Below are 16,079 nucleotides of genomic sequence, written 5' to 3'. Positions count from 1 at the left end.
CGGGGGGGGGGATCGGGGAGATCGGCGAGGTGCGGGATCCCGGGGGCGGTGGCGGTCCGGGGAGGGGTCCGGGGAGATCTGGGGGATCGGCGAGGTGCGGGATCCCGGGGGCGGTGGCGGTCCGGGGAGGGGTCCGGGGAGATCTGGGGGATCGGCGAGGTGCGGGATCCCGGGGGGGGCGGTGGCGGTCCGGGGGGGGGGGGAGTCGGGGAGAGCGGCGAGGTGCGGGATCCCGGGGGGGCGGTGGCGGTCCGGGGGGGGGGGCTCGGGGCGATCGGCGAGGTGCGGGATCCCGGGGGGGCGGTGGCGGTCCGGGGGGGGGCTCGGGGAGATCGGCGAGGTGCGGGATCCCGGGCCCTGGTGGGTCTCGGGTTCGTCCCGCAGCGCTGGAGGCGGCGGCGATTGTCCCTGCGCGGGCCCCGTGGCCGGTTGCCCCGGAGACCGGGGAGCTGGGCGGTGTCGGGGTCAGAGGCAGGAGGCGGCGCCGGGGGGCCCCGGTGGTGAGTGCGGGCCCGGGGGTGAGCACAGCCGGGCGGGGGCCTCCCAGCCCATCTCCCGGGGGTCACTGCTGCCCTCCCGGGCCCCCGGCCCAGCCCGCCCGCAGCAGGGTCGCGGGAAGGCCCCAGCTCCGGGAGCCCTTCGCGGCTGGTTATTTCTGTGAGGAGCGAGGGGGGCTTCCCGCCGCGGAGCCTCCGCCCGCTGGGCCTCGCCGGGCTGCGGAGCGGCTTGAACACTGGCCGCCCGCTGGCGGGTACAGCACAGCACAGCCCTCCCCACCCAGCAGCTCCCCTCTTGGGGCGGTGCTGACTCACCCTTGTCCGGGGCCAGCGCCCACTAAGCCTCCCTGCGTGGGTCACCTGCCTTCCGGTGCTCGCGCTTTGGGGCAGGCTGTACAGCGCCGGGCACCACGGAGTCCTGGGCCATGCCGGGGCTGCTAGACACAACCGCAATACCGATAAATAACCACACTGGGCTGTAAACAGAATGATAATAAGTCACCAGTATTTACAGCACGGAGGCTGTCGGAGTCCTATATTCAAACAAAAAGGTTACAAGTGAGAATCCCCCCACCACCACCTTTACAAAGGGGCAGCCTTTCAGTGTTTACTCCCACACGTTCCCATTCTTGAAAGCCACACACACATTCAGCTCACGGGTTTTCTACACCTTCTGCCCTAAACTATTGTGGACTCAGAAGTGGGTGCATTCTGGCTGTGGGCAGTGGTTGCTGTGTGTACAATGGTTTGTTAAGCATTGTGGGATCCTTTGGTGCATTAGGATTTGAAATTATTGTAATGATAGAAAAGTAACCCATTTAATTTCTCCACTTCTCCCCATTTTGCATTGTTTTGAGGTCATTGGCTATCTTTCACCTTGCACTTTATGTAACCTTGTGAGACTGTTTCTGCAGCTGTGCAGGGGTGGCCAAACGGTAGCTTTGGGATGCAGAAATGGCCTCGAAGCACTCTGAATTCAGCTGTGTTGCAGTACCCTAAGCTGCAGGAGATAGCATGCCCCCCTGCTCCTGTTTGCTGCTATAGTTGCCACAATTTCATAGAGATAGAGCAGGAGTGTAATCCTAAAGCAGAAACAGCAGTGTTCTGCACCAAAAGGGAACCAGTTCCACTAAGGGTCAGTGGGAAAGAGAGCAGATAAGCACCTGAGAGTGTAAATTCTGATCCTAGCACTTTGAATTTACATAGTACCTGCCATTTGAGGAGTTCAGTGCACTTTACAAACTATAATTTATCATAGAAGTAACCCTAACTCACAAACAGTAACAATCTGTAAATGAATCCTAATGCTGATCTTTACTGTCACCAGCAATCCATAACCCTGAATGTAAAATGAACCATTTACCTGAAACCTATAACTGGTCATGCCAAATCCAGTCCATATTTATAACTCTAACCCACAGCTGTAACTCTCATGTGCAACATAATCTGAAACACACAACTCAATCTTAACCCTATACATAACCCAAGCTCATAACCAGTAAACTGCAAGCATTGACTGCAGTTAATACATAACCCATGTTTGTAACCTAACCTCATAATTTTAAACCCATAATAAATCATTTTATGTTTCTATAAAACTTTTCATCCACATAGGCATGGAAGGATTAGATTTTTATCAGTAAATGTCGGTTTTACTTTATACACGTAAACCAATGAAAAAAATATTTCCGTGGCTGATAGAAGTTACAGACATACAAAGAATAATGCTGCTTTATATTGACCCCCCATATTCATGCCAAAATGCAGACATTTAAATCAGTAACCATTTAATTTAAAAAATACATATCTGTTGAAATAATTAAAAAAAAAATCAGATTCTGCCAAGCCTATATATAAATATCCAAGCATGAGGCTGCCCACCGCAGATTCCACCTGGCTGGAAAAAGCAAGGCTGGCCCCAGTGGTTCATGCTGCTGCCCAGCCCTCTCTGTACAATACCACTGTACAATATAGGGCCTGAGTTCCTACCAGTGTACAATATAGGGCCTGGGTTTTTCCTTCCTTTTGGCCATAGCTCAGTATCATCCAGTGGGCTCCTGTACATTTCTAACTTGTTATGAAAGCTGGAGAAGGAGTGGAGCTAATTATGAGCCCTGTTTAATTGCTGCTTAGTATTGTTTAACAAGGACTTGTCTACCTGAGAGAGAGCCTGTATTCTAATACAGTGATTCTCAACCTGGGGTACCCCTAGGGCAGTGGTTCCCAAACTTTAACAACCCATGAACCCCTTTCACTAAAATGTCAAGTCTTGCGAACCCCCTCCTAAAAATGAATATGTCTAGGGATTTTCTCCCTTACCTGAGCATAAATTATAAAAGCAATGTTCTTGGAAATATAATTTTTTAATGACATGCTTATTACACACTATTATTTATTATTATTTGTCATTGCAGTATTAATTTTATTACATTATGAAAATGGCAAAACTCTTTCAAGATCTCACTTTTGTAGCTTGTATCACTTTGACTAAGCCTGTTATAAGACAAGGCTCCTATGTTTCATCAAGGAGTATCAGATGTGAAACAGCATGAAGGTATTTAAGAAGCCAGCTCAAATACAGAGTTCCTCCTACACAAACGTTTGGGTCTTGAGCCATCCAGGCAAACAAAACACGTTACAACAAAGCTTAAACTTGTTCTTCATAATATTTTGAAAAACAACACTAGCAGCCTATTTAATTTTAGAAACAGCAGAAAATACCCACTTCCCTTTCCATTTCTTATAAGGATTCTTGAAGTTTAAATCTCCTCAGTGTGATGGATATGCTTGCTTTGATCTGCATAGCTCTTGGAAGTCCCCTGGACTCTGGCTGCTAGCCCTGTGCTGCCCAAGGTTCCCAGGGACAGCTCTGTCCGCCATTAGGGAATTTTTTCCCGAGAACTCCCTGTAACATTTTGCGAACCCCCAAGGGTTCACGAACCCCTGTTTGGGAACCACTGCCCTAGGGGGATGCAGAGGTCTTCCAGGGGTACATAAACTCATCTAGATATTTGCCTAGTTTTACAACAGGCTACATAAAAAAGCACTAGCAAAGTCAGTACAAACTAAAATTTCATACAGATAATGACTTGTTTATACTGCTCTATAGACTATACACTGAAATGTAAGAACAGTATTTATATGCCAATTGGTTTATTTTATAATTATGTGGTAAAAATTAGAAAGTCAGCAATTTTTCAGTAACAGTGTGCTGCCACACTTGTATTTTTATGTCTGATTTTGTAAGCAAGTAGTTTTTAAATGAGATTAAACTTGGGGGTAGGCAAGACAAATCAAACTCCTGAAAGGGGTACAGTAGCCTGGAAAGGTTAAGAGCCATTGTTCTAATACAGTAGCTGAGATTGGTGGGTTTAGATGTGTCCCTAGAGAACTGGGCACAGTGCCTCCTCCATTGTGGGTCCGTTATCCTGCAATGCCCTTCCCTAGTCGACATCTAGGGCATCCTTGCAAGTCAGGCTAAGGCGTGCTGCCGGTGTTTGTGGTACAGAGTGTGCTTACTGCACCTGCTCTTGGATTTGTTTGGCAGCTTGCCTGTCCTGAGCGTGAACTCCATTGGGCCGTGGAATAGTATCCTGGAGAAGGAGTGAAAACCCCCTTCACTTGTGACATCAGATGGAATCACTTTGCATTTATAAAGCGATCATGCATTGGCTGGGAGCTGGACAGGATGCAGGGCCGGCTCCAGACCCCAGCACGCCAAGCGCGCGTTTGGGGCGGCATTTTGCCGGGAGGGCGGCAGGCGACTCCGGTGGACCTTCCGCAGTCATGCCTGCGGATGCTCCACCGGAGCCGCGGGACCAGTGGACCCTCCGCAGGCACGTCTGCAAGAGGTCTCCCGGAGCCGCGGAATTTGCTTGGGGTGGCCAAATTCCTAGAGCCGCCCCTGACTGGATGAGGCCTAAGACGGCTTCCCCATCTTTAACATGGATGATTCTAGGTCTAATTAATTTTTAAAGCAAGTGAAAACTTCACCTTTACTAGTTTGATGGCAGCAAGCTACTGTCTTCAGTCTCCCAAGTGTCTTCTCTCTGTTTTCTCTAGGCAAAGAGCGTGACGATGCAGCCCTCCGTTACAGCTGGTTTATAAAGTTTGCCTTAATGAATACAGTTTTTGGCTCTATTCCCATCTTATTCAGGCATCCGTCCATTTATGGCCTGTCCCGGATCACCAGTAGCCTGTACCTCAGCAATGGTACGGCTGCCAATAACAAGCTCCTGCTCTTTGCCAGCCAAATCACTACTGTCATCAATGTGTCCGTGGAGGTGGTGAACACCTTCTATCCAGACATTCACTACATGCACATCCCTGTAACTGACACCCCCATCTCTCGCCTCTACGATTACTTCGACCCCGTGGCAGATAGGATCCATAGCGTGGACCTGCAGCAAGGCCGGACACTGCTACACTGCGCTGCAGGCATCAGCAGGTCAGCTGCCCTGTGCCTGGCCTATTTGATGAAGTACCATGCCATGTCTCTAGTGAATGCTCATGCCTGGGTCAAGTCCTGCCGCCCCATCATCAGACCTAACAATGGGCTCTGGCGACAGCTTGTCCAGTACGAGTATAAACTCTTCGGCACCAATACAGTCCGAATGGTCAACTCTCCACTGGGCTTGATTCCAGATCTCTATGAAAATGAAGTAAGAATAATGATAGCGTTTTGACTAACCAGCTTTACCACATCTTGTGAAGGAGCCCAGAGGGAAAATGAAGGGGCAGCTCAGCTTGATCACATTTGGAACTTGGACAATAAACTCTTCAGCCCGGTGAGGTTTGCTGCGTTGCTCCCTGCTAGTATAAGTATAGGGGATTAGCTGAGACGAATGGGACCGTCTGATTTTTACTATAAATAAAACCAAATTTAAACTACATCATTGGGTTTCACATCCCATTTCTATTGAATTCTCACAGGAGCTCTAGGTGCTGTCTCAGTGCTACTGGTATGTGTTTAGAAAGCATCCTTTTATCCCAGCATAGCGAGATGTTAGCCATCTCTGGCTCTGTTCATGCTCAGGGATAGATTCCAGCAGAAACTCAGAACAATGGGAAAGTTGCCAACAATTATTTTTCTAAATAGGAATTGAAATGAAGTGTTCAGAAAAACTGACCTCAAGTCCCATCCTCTGCTGTACTGCAGAGATGCTAGAGATGTCCTCTGCATCCCTGTTGCCAGAGGCTTAAGGATTCCCTGCCTTCTCCTTTCACCTCTGCACCTCATTGCCCCCAATGCCTTTCTGCTGGAGGATGCATAGGCACATCTCCCTTCAGAAATCTTAATTATCTGAGAGAATTGCTGTGCAAAAACCTGGTGACTCCCACACCCACAACCTCTTAGGGCTCAAGGTTCTGCCTCTGCAGCACTGCCAGCCTGTGCAGAGAGAAAATGGGACCAGGAAACAGGCAGACAGGGGGTTCCTACATGGCAGTTTTGATCAGTATCACAAGATCACCAGCCTTCCTACAAACTCGCCTGATCCTATGGGATTCTGGGACACAGAACCTTTCAGGAGCGGGCCCCATCTTTTTAGTTCCTGAAGGATTACAGTGAAGTTGTCAGGTGTCCTTGCTTTGGCCATTTTGGCTTCAGCAGTGGCAGCTGCTGTCTTAGTCATGACTCTTGCCTCAAACCATCGCATCTGGCATCTGAAGCTTAGGGCTGCAAGGAGGATCTCCATGTTTGAAGGGGAAGATCTCTTCAGCCTCAAGGAACAGGAGATGCTGTAGAAATGATAGGAGTACTTGTGGCACCTTAGAGACTAACAAATTTATTTGAGCATAAGCTTTTGTGGGCTTATCTCAAATAAATTTGTTAGTCTCTAAAGTGCCACAAGTACTCCTGTTCTTTTTGCAGATACAGACTAACACAGCTGCTACTCTAAAACCTGTAGAAATGATGGACACAATGTTCACTGTTTTGCCTCTTCAGCCTGGTATCCTGGAGAGATCATCTTATGTCTGCTGGTTCCCACACTTATTTTAACCCTGTCCTTGAACTGTACAATGACCCAAATACAATGCAAGGCAGAAGCATGGCTCAGGGGCACAGTCCAATCCTATCCAAGATGCAAGGTCTTGTCTACACTATTTCAGTGCGAGTGTAGTACCTGCAGCTGACACAAAGTGTAGAGGCAGGGATGGGATCACTTCAGTCTGCTTCTTGCCTCAGCAATATCACCCTTGCCCCTGAGATCTGAAAGAGGCAGACAGACCAGGCCATTAGTTACACAGATACACAGCAAAGCTAATGCTAGCCTCACTAAACCCTAGTGACTCAGCATCATTCATCCCCACTGAGTAAGAACAGCTCCTGGGGACACCACTGCCATAGGTGAGGGCAGGCATTGAGGCTGTATGGGGGGCCCCGGGAGATGTCCTCCGGCTGGGCCCAGAGAAGTCAGATTTCTGGATCCTAGAGGGAGACCGTTAGTTCAGTTACAGAACACTAACGTAGCAAAAATAGTGTGTCAGTCACAGAATGACAAGAATAGGGGTGTTGCTATAGCCCCCTCCCCCGGAAACCCCTTCGGTACTGTGTATTTTATGCCAGTCCTGGGGTGCCTATCGCTGCTCCTTTCCCCCATCCATTTGTCTGTCCCCAAAACCCCTGGCTGTGTCTGTGTGTCTGTCTGATAGTGACAGACTCCTGCTGCTCGCTCTGTGCCCCAGGCTGGGAGCTGCTCCCCCCACCTGCTGTGGAGGCAGTGGGTTCCTGGCCAATGGGCTGTGGCAGGGGAGGGGGGGCAGTGTGCGGAGACTCTCTGCAGCACAGGGGTGCTGGGAGCTGCCCCCGAGGTGAGAGCACCCCACGTTGCTGACCCATGGCGCGGGCCCCTCCAAAGCATGAGGGCTGGGGCCTGGGCCCAAACATTGGTGGAGCCAGGCCCACCTTCATGATTATTGATGGATCATGGGCACCTATGAATAGTCATGCTTTTTTCCTCCTCCAGTGCCCAAGAATGGCGGCTGGTTGGGAGTGTCGGAGAAAAACAGAGTCTCACTCTCAAGTTGGGTGCAGCAAGTCAGATACTTTATTTTCTCTAGCAATTGCGTGGAGGGAGAGAGCTAAACAGGTCTCTCACTAGGTAAACAATTTCAGCAAGCATTTATATCTTTGTTACATACAATAATGAGCAACAGCTTCATTTGTTTATACATAGATCATCCTGATATCTTATTTTTCTCACCTCTATTTAGACTATAGTCTACATTCCATACTTATCTAACACAAGGTCGCAACAACTTTTCACACAGTTCTTTCCCACTTGCCTCACACAATCCTTGCTTCTACAAATCTCGCGTTATTAGGGTTACAGCTAGCCCGACTCTTGCTCACATAAGGAGATTGCGTGGATTTGAAATCCCCTTCACATCCCTGTCAATTCTTTCTCTACTTCCACAATAGAGACCCCAGACTGCTGGACCCAGAGACTGCCAGGCAGCTACTGACTCTGCCATGGTATCTACAGATCTGTCGCATCTTACGCGCATTTAACATGCGCGATTTCAGCTTTTCGTGGTCGGCAAAAACAAAAACAAAACAAAACAAAAACAAAGAGAAAAATAACAATTTTAATACTGTACCTGTAGTACGGGTGATTCTGCACGCCATTCAACTCAAGGTAATTTTGACTATATGCAGTTTTCGCTTAATGCGCTAACCGCGGAACGGAACCCCCACGTAAGATGAGACTCATCTGTACAAGCATGAGGGCATAGCAGGGGCCAGCCTCAGCCCCTCACTGGCACACACAAAGCTCATCATGCCAGCCAGAACCATTCAAAGCAGAGCCAGCTAGCTACATGAACAGGTGCAACAGATTCTATATGCCAGGAGTGGCCAGACTGCAGCTTGCGAGCCACATGCAGCTCTTTTACAGTTAAAGTGTGGCTTGCGGAGCCCTCTCTGCCATTCTCCACCTATCAGAGTTGTGGGGGTGACTCAGAGCTTCTGCCCTGTGGCAGAGTAGTGGGGCATGGGGCTTCTGCCAGAGATGACTGGTTCCTGCTGGGGGGGCACAATTTAAAGGTTCGCCACCCTCCCAACAGCTTGAGTCATGCAACAGCCCTTCCCTGCAGCTCCCAGATGTTAGCTCCATGTGGAGAGGCAGCGGCAAACAGCTGGGAGCTGCAGGGAGGGGTGACTGCTTTAGCTCCACAGGAAAGGCAGCAGCAAAAGTAGCAGCTCTCCCTGCAACTCTGAGCTGTTTGGTGCTGCTTCTCCCCATGGCCCCAGCTCGTGAGGGGGCGGGGGGCTCGGTGGCACCATGTGACTGAGTGGGGCCAGCAAGCCCTGAAAAAAATCAGGGATGCACATAGAATCATAGAATCATAGAATCTCAGGGTTGGAAGGGACCTCAGGAGGTCATCTAGTCCAACCCCCTGCTCAAAGCAGGACCAAACCCAACTAAATCATCCCAGCCAGGGCTTTGTCAAGCCTGACCTTAAAAACCTCTAAGGAAGGAGATTCCACCACCTCCCTAGGGAACCCATTCCAGTTCTTCACCACCCTACTAGTGAAAAAGTTTTTCCTAATATCCAACCTAAACCTCCCCCTCTGCAACTTGAGACCATTACTCCTTGTTCTGTCATCTTCTACCACTGAGAACAGTCTAGATCCATCCTCTTTGGAACCCCCTTTCAGGTAGTTGAAAGCAGCTATCAAATCCCCCCTCATTCTTCTCTTCTGCAGACTAAACAATCCCAGTTCCCTCAGCCTCTCCTCATAAGTCATGTGCTCCAGCCCCCTAATCATTTTTGTTGCCCTCCGCTGGACTCTCTCCAATTTATCCACATCCTTCTTGTAGTATGGGGCCCAAAACTGGACACAGTACTCCAGATGAGGCCTCACCAGTGCTGAGTAGAGGGGAATGATCACATCCCTTGATCTGCTGGAAATGCCCCTACTTATACAACCCAAAATGCCATTAGCCTTCTTGGCAACAAGGGCACACTGTTGACTCATATTCAGCTTTTCGTCCACCGTAACCCCTAGGTCCTTTTCTGCAGAACTGCTGCCCAGCCATTCGGTCCCTAGTCTATAGCAGTGCATGGGATTCTTCCGTCCTAAGTGCAGGACTCTGCACTTGTCCTTGTTGAACCTCATCATATTTCTTTTGGCCCAATCCTCTAATTTGTCTAGGCCTCTGGCTTCCCAATGGTGAGGGGTGTCTCGGGGCTTCACCTGAAGCCCTGAGCCTGGGCAGGCGCCTCCAGCAGGGCTGAAACTCTGAGCCTCCACTTAGGGATGCTAACTTTCTACTCACACTAAACCAAACACCCTTGCCCCGTCCCTCCTCTGAGGCCTCGCCCCTTCTCAGAGGCCACGCCCCCACCCACTCCATTCCCCCCCGATCTCTGTCACTCACTTGCTCATTTTCAATAGGCTGGCTCAGGAGGCTGGGGTGCAGGAAGGAGTGAGAGCTCTGGCTGCAGGTGCAGGGTCTGGGGTGGGGCCAGAAATGAGGAGTTCAGGGTGTGGGAGAGGGGTCTGGGATGAGAGGGTTCGGATGCAGGAGGAGGTGAGGGCTCCGGTTGGGGGTGCGAGCTCTGGGGTGAGGCTCTGAGCTGGGACCAAGGGGTTCGGAGGACGGGAGGGCATCAGGGCTGGAGCAGGGGGTTGGGGCACGGGACGGGGTCGGGGTGCAGGCTCCAGGCAGCACTTACTTCAGGCAGCTCCTGGAAGCAGCAGCATGTTCCAGCTCCTACGTGGAGGCATGGCCAGGCGGCTCTGCGTGTTGCCCCGTATGCAGGCACCACCCCTGCAGCTCCCATTGGCCATGGTTCCCGGCCAGTGGGCATTGCAAAACCGGCGCTTGGGGTCGGGACAGCATGCAGAGCTCCCTGGCTGCACCAACGCCTAGGGGCCACAGGGACATACCGCTGCTTCCGGGAGCCATGTGGAGCCAAGGCAAGTAGGGAGTCTGCCTTAGCCCTGCTCCACCACCAACTGGACTTTTAAAGGCCTGGTCAGCAGTGCTGACCAGAGATGCCAGGATCCCTTTTCGATAGGGCGTTCCAGTTGAAAACCAGACACCTGGCAACCCTACCCCCACTCCCTCCAGGGCTGAAGTCCTGAGCCCGGGCAGGCGCACCTTACGGGACTATGGTCCCAAGACGGGGCTGAAGCCCCAAGTCCTGGCTCTCAAACTTCTGAAGATTGTCATATTGTCATAAGATTGTCTCAGAGGGTCAGTGAGTTTGGCCACCCCTGCTATATACCATAAATCTGGTGCAGGGAGCGATACCAAACACAGCAAACCTCAAGCCCTGCAAAGCTGGCAGCAAGTGCTGTGACTGTGGGGCACCATGTACTCCACACAGGATCTCTAGTGTGGGTGCTCTGCAGCAGTGCAATCCCACTGGTTCAGTTAGCAACAGCACAATCGTTCGTGCATATGCACCCCATGTTTTACCTGTATCTGGGGCCAACCAGGGTGTAATCAGGTCCTCCTAGCCAGGCACCCAGAATGAGAAAGCAAGCTGCTACCAAGTATCTACCATGGGAGGGTCAAGTCATTTTGACCCAGTGCTGGTACATCCAAGAGGTGGGAGGCCAGACTTCTGGGCTAAGTGTGTCCTGTGGAGTTTGGCCCAAAGGCTGCCCCAGAGGAAAGCCATGTTAGAAAGAGAACAGGAGCCAAGCTCTCCACGAAGAGCTGCGTTTGCAGCGGAATCTGGCCTGAAGCTTTATTCTCTCTGTCATATCACTTCTCAGAACATAAGCTGCACAGAGCCAGGTCCCCAGTTGTGGCCTATACAGTACAGAGCACACAGGGAGCCAGGCCCATGAATTTCACTGATATTCAATGGGAATCGAGCATCCAATTCTCTTGTGGGCAACCCCAGGCATTGCAATTATTGGCCAAGCTCCAATCAGCCACATCAAATCACTTCAATCCCCACAGCCCTCACCCCTGCATCCCAACCCTCTGCCCCAGCCCTGAGCCCCTCCCACACCCCAAACCCCTCATCCCCAGCTCCGTTGGGTCACAGGCAGCAACAATTTTCTTCAACTGAGTCACCAGAAAAAAAAGTTTGAAAATCGCTGAGTTAAGATGAAGATACTTCCAAGGAAGAATTTGTTTTGTGTCAGCTGCAGCAGCACCCTCTCTTGGAGACCAGCTGAATTGCTTGGGCTGTCAATAAGGTGCACAGTCAGCATTTCAGAGATCTGTGTATTGGCTATATGTTTTTATAATGAAACAGCAGAAACAATAAAATATGTTATGTCATGTCTAAAGTAACCAGCAAACAGATCAACATCATGGCTACAAGGAACTTTTATACATTAAACATCTATTTTATTATGTATATTTCAAGTATTTTATAAAAATAAAGTATAGGTATCACCAATGTCTTAGACAATAAAATACATTTTCATCTTAAGCAAGTTTGACACAATCTTTTATGAGATTCCTTGCAGCTTTTTGAGTACAATTCTCAGCCACCTTTAAGACGGTCTCCCTTAAGAGAGCACTTTGTAAGGGGTCCTTCAATGGTGCCTTTATATAACTTCTCTGCAGCACGAAAGTAGATGTAGATTTAGTTCCTCAAGAGAATCAGATGCTGGTGATTGTTTCAGGAAAGGGAAGAGAGGGTCACAGGTTCCCTTGGCAGAGAAGAGTCCATACAGTTCAACCAGAAGTTGACACAGCTGGCATGATAACAGCTGCCCTGGTAGAAGAAAAAGCCTGCTGAGTGAAGTAGTGATTACTACAAAAGCTGTCTCCATAGCCATGCAGGGCTGAGCACTAATGAGGGGGCAGCAGACCTTGCCTGACAGAGGCCACAGGGACAGCATACCGAAAACTGGACCCACATGGCATGAAACGGAGGAGCTGGAGGTCCCTCACCTTTAATTGTGAGGTTACAAGTCATATGGTCCAGCTTGAGCCAAAGTGGCTCTAACAGAGCAGCTGGTGGCTGAAGGATATACTGGAGACAACACAGCTCTATGAGCTCTGAGCACTAGTCACTGCTTAGGTTAGTAGCTCTGCTCAGGAGCAGCACCCCTGTTGTGCTAGGCACTGCACAGACAGAGGCAGCCAGTCCTGCTTTGAACCGATTGCACTTATCCCACCAAACGACTTGCACATTGCACTTTACGGGTAAAGGCCCTACAGAAACACCTGATCCCTTTCCAGCAACACAGAGCTGAGTCCATAGGAACAGACAGGGCTGTCTGCACTTACTGCTGAGTTCCCGTTCACCTCTGTTCAGCAAACGCCACAAACTTTGCCAGGTGCTGAATCCTGCCAGATGAGTGGATTTCACCTCCCAGGAAGGGCTCCAAAAGCTGGAAAGTTACATCAACAGAGTTGAAAAAGAGAAACAAGAGTCAAGGCATTCCATCCCTAAGGGCTAGAGACCCAGCTGCAGGGAGCCCATATAACGCACCCATTCTCAAGGGAGAGGGAGGTAAAACAAAGCTCCCAACTTCTGATGCGCATTAAAGAGCCCAGGGTGCAGGGTAACCTGGCAGGGACCCTGCTAAATGCAGCAGCTGTTCCCATAGCTTTACAATGCTAACTACATCAATAGCAATTGCCTGTCGACATACCACCTTGTGCTGTGATCCTACTGGCTCTCACGCATGAACTAAACAGGTCAAGCAAGCCAGGCCAGGTCCTAGAGGGGAGACTTCTTAAGGAACAGCAGGAAGTGGTGATGGGGTGGGGGTGGGAACTCTTGACTGATGCAGTAAGTCAGCTGCCAGTGTGGTGGTAGGGTCACCCAGCTACTGGAGAGGTTGTCTGCTGGACAAGATGTAAAGATGATGCAATGTCTTGCACCTGCACGAGTTGTCAGCAGTGGGAATTGAACTACATCCTTTGTATGAGACTCTACTGACTAAACTAAGCTTTGGTAGTCAAGGCTGCAGCAGGCTCCTAAATCTCTCTGTGTAGCCTAGCCACCACTAGAGGGGATAGAGCGTCACCCTGAGGCACTCACTGGCTGCAGGCGAGAGAGATTCCAGGGGTCCTTTTCTTACTAGAGTGGATGCATTAGCCCCAGCGTCCTGGCCATGCTGCAAGTGGAGAATTACATTCTGCTTCCCTTGTAGTTTCCATTGAAGAGCTTATCCCAGCTGTTTGTGTTGTAGGCTATTAATCAGCTGCTGCCATGTTTCACCCAAGGCAAGTATATTTTGGATGGTTTGGCTTCCTACAGGCAGAAAAGCTGTACTGTACACATGGACAATCATTCATCATTAGAGCCTCCACAGCGCTGCACAGCCTAGATACAGCTTGCAGCGTCTGGACAGTCAACCGTCTATCAAACAGGTGAGTGAGTGATGATTTGAGCAGACTTCAGCCTGTCCCAAGGCAGGTGAATGATGAATGGGGATCCTGTTCCCCTCCCAACCCCATTCAGCAGCAATAGGGTCGCCAAGGCACTTGCTCCTGCTGCTCCCCGCCCTCTGCACCGAGATTCCACACAGTCTTTCCCTCTGGCCCAGTGGAGTAACATTGGAAGCCCTGGTGCCAGTGTGAGCTACGTGAAATCTCAAATAATTAAAAAATCTTAAAAGTTGTACTAAGGAATTGTGACAGCATATTCAGGAAACAGAAGGGTACAGCTGCGGACTCAGGAGTTTCACAGTCGTGAGTGATGGCATAAACGATGGGTTCAAGGCCCGGTCAGCTAGCGTCATGGGAGGCAGGTGGACCTGATACCTGAGCCATGAGTGAGGCAGCAAAGAGGGACGGGACCCTGCTGCCTCTTTCAAAGGGAGGTGAAGACCTCTCCCAGCTGGAGAGGGCTCTCACCAAGGTGGGATACAATCCTTGGGATTCCGTAGCGGAGCTTCAAAAAAGAGTGTAGACTTGGCAGGATTTGTTAGATGCCGAGTATAAAAAGCTGAAGGGTAAAAACCTAGGGGCAGTTGTGGGATTAATTTGGACTGCAGCAGCCATGTAGTATCAAATGTTGTTGAAACAAAAAAAAAAGTTGTGAAGGGAAGAGGTATATACCCAACAGCTGGTGGAAATTGAGCAACTGAAAGCGCAGATCACTAACCAGGCAGCAACCCAGCCCTATGCCCAGGACAAGTTGCAAGCCTTAAGACAGGACTTCCAGACGGAAAAGGTGGAACGCACCCGCCTGGAAGCACTGGCTAAGCAAGTGCTGGTCCTTCAGGGACTTGTCAAAGACTTAACTAGTCGTACTCAGTCGTACGCTGCAACGGCAGTGTGCTCGCCATAAAAAAAATATTGAACAGTTAAAATGTCAATTGGCCATGCGTTCGGTCCAGGTGGCGAGCCTCACGGGGGATGATTCGGGTGACTCTTGTGAGGGCTTTGATCTCTCCCTTTGTAAGGAGTCTCACTTTTGGGTAGAACCTTGTTGCACCCCTATAGCAGCCCTCATTAAGACCGAGGAGAGGCCCAGTGGGTGAAGGGGGAGAAGCCGAGAAGGTCATATGTACGACACCCCCAACTACGAGGAGAGCACCCCATGGGGTAATTACAAAAAGGAAAGGGACCAGGAGGGGTGAGGGCTTGTTAAGGAGCCCACCCTCCTTGCTAAATTGGTAGTGGAACAAAGCCTGTGCCCATGAAAAGGAATGGTTCAACAAAGAAGCAGGATTGGGCCCAGCCAAGCAGGCAGGCAGCAAACAAAAAGATTGGAAAACGGGTTGGAAGCCCTAAGGGCATAGTGGCAGAAGTAAAAGGAAAAAGTAAGTGCAGTCATGGGAAATTTAAATCCCTGAAACAGTACTTAAAATGGTAAAATCTAAGTTAATTAAGATGTCATTTTAAAAAATAATTTTAAAAAAAGTAAAAAATTAACTCTGTAAATGCTAAAAAAACTAAGCAATTACAATTATAAAAATATGAAAAAAAATTCTTGGTTTCTTTGCACCCATTCTGAAGGAAAAACAGGCCCTTTAAAAAAAAGTCTGTAAATAAGCCAGGCAAAAAACAAACAAACAAACAAACAAAATCTAATTTAAATAATTTGACTATAAACAATTTAGTCAAATTTGCTAAAAAAATATGGGGTGTCTATTGAAACTTAACTGCCCCAAATGTATGAAGGGGATGGACTCTATATGCAGCTTTGTATAAACAAAGCAGTGTAGAAGAAATGTGCATTTTCCCCAGAATATGTGAGGTGTATATTGTAAAAAAATTTAAAAAAATGCAAACCTACCATGCTACTTAATTAAAATCCTATAAGGGCTTCAAAAAAAGCCATAAGAGATTATGTTTTCCTTTTCTTTAAAACTGTGTATTTTAAAAGCAAAAATTAAAAATTAAAAGTAATCAAAACTCTGGTGAAAGTTGCTTGTGTCCAAATTGCAAATTAATTCCAATTCAGCAGTCTCTTGTTGAAGTCTGTTTTTGAAGTTTTTTTTGTTGTAATATTGAGACTTTTAGGTCTGTAATCAAGTGACCAGGGAGACTGAAGTGTTCTCCGACTGGTTTTTGAATGGATAATTCTTGACATCTGATTTGTGTCCATTTATTCTTTTATGTAGAGACTGTGTGGTTTGGCAAAGGGACATTGCTGACATTGCTGAATTGAAATTAATTTGCAAAATGGACACCATTAAAT

General features: G+C 49.1%; 1 protein-coding gene across 2 annotated transcripts; it reads left to right on the top strand.

Annotated features, from left to right (window-relative positions):
- The first annotated feature begins 365 nt into the window (after positions 1–365).
- Positions 366–5,377, top strand: DUSP18 (dual specificity phosphatase 18). Of its 2 annotated transcripts, none has more exons than XM_044989540.1 (2): positions 366–500; positions 4,560–5,377. In XM_044989540.1, the coding sequence occupies exon 2, from the start codon at positions 4,616–4,618 to the stop codon at positions 5,180–5,182; it is 567 nt and encodes a 188-aa protein (XP_044845475.1). In that variant the 5' UTR covers positions 366–500; positions 4,560–4,615; the 3' UTR covers positions 5,183–5,377. The 2 variants fall into 2 exon arrangements, with proteins under 2 accessions (XP_044845475.1, XP_044845476.1); XM_044989541.1 differs by having other exon boundaries at positions 497–518.
- The last annotated feature ends 10,702 nt before the right edge of the window (positions 5,378–16,079 follow it).

The sequence above is a fragment of the Mauremys mutica genome, chromosome 16, assembly GCF_020497125.1.
Source record: "Mauremys mutica isolate MM-2020 ecotype Southern chromosome 16, ASM2049712v1, whole genome shotgun sequence".
In the NCBI taxonomy this organism is placed as follows: Eukaryota; Metazoa; Chordata; order Testudines; family Geoemydidae; genus Mauremys; species Mauremys mutica.
The sequence above is the reverse complement of the archived record's forward strand: the minus strand, read 5'-3'. Positions and strand labels throughout refer to the sequence as shown.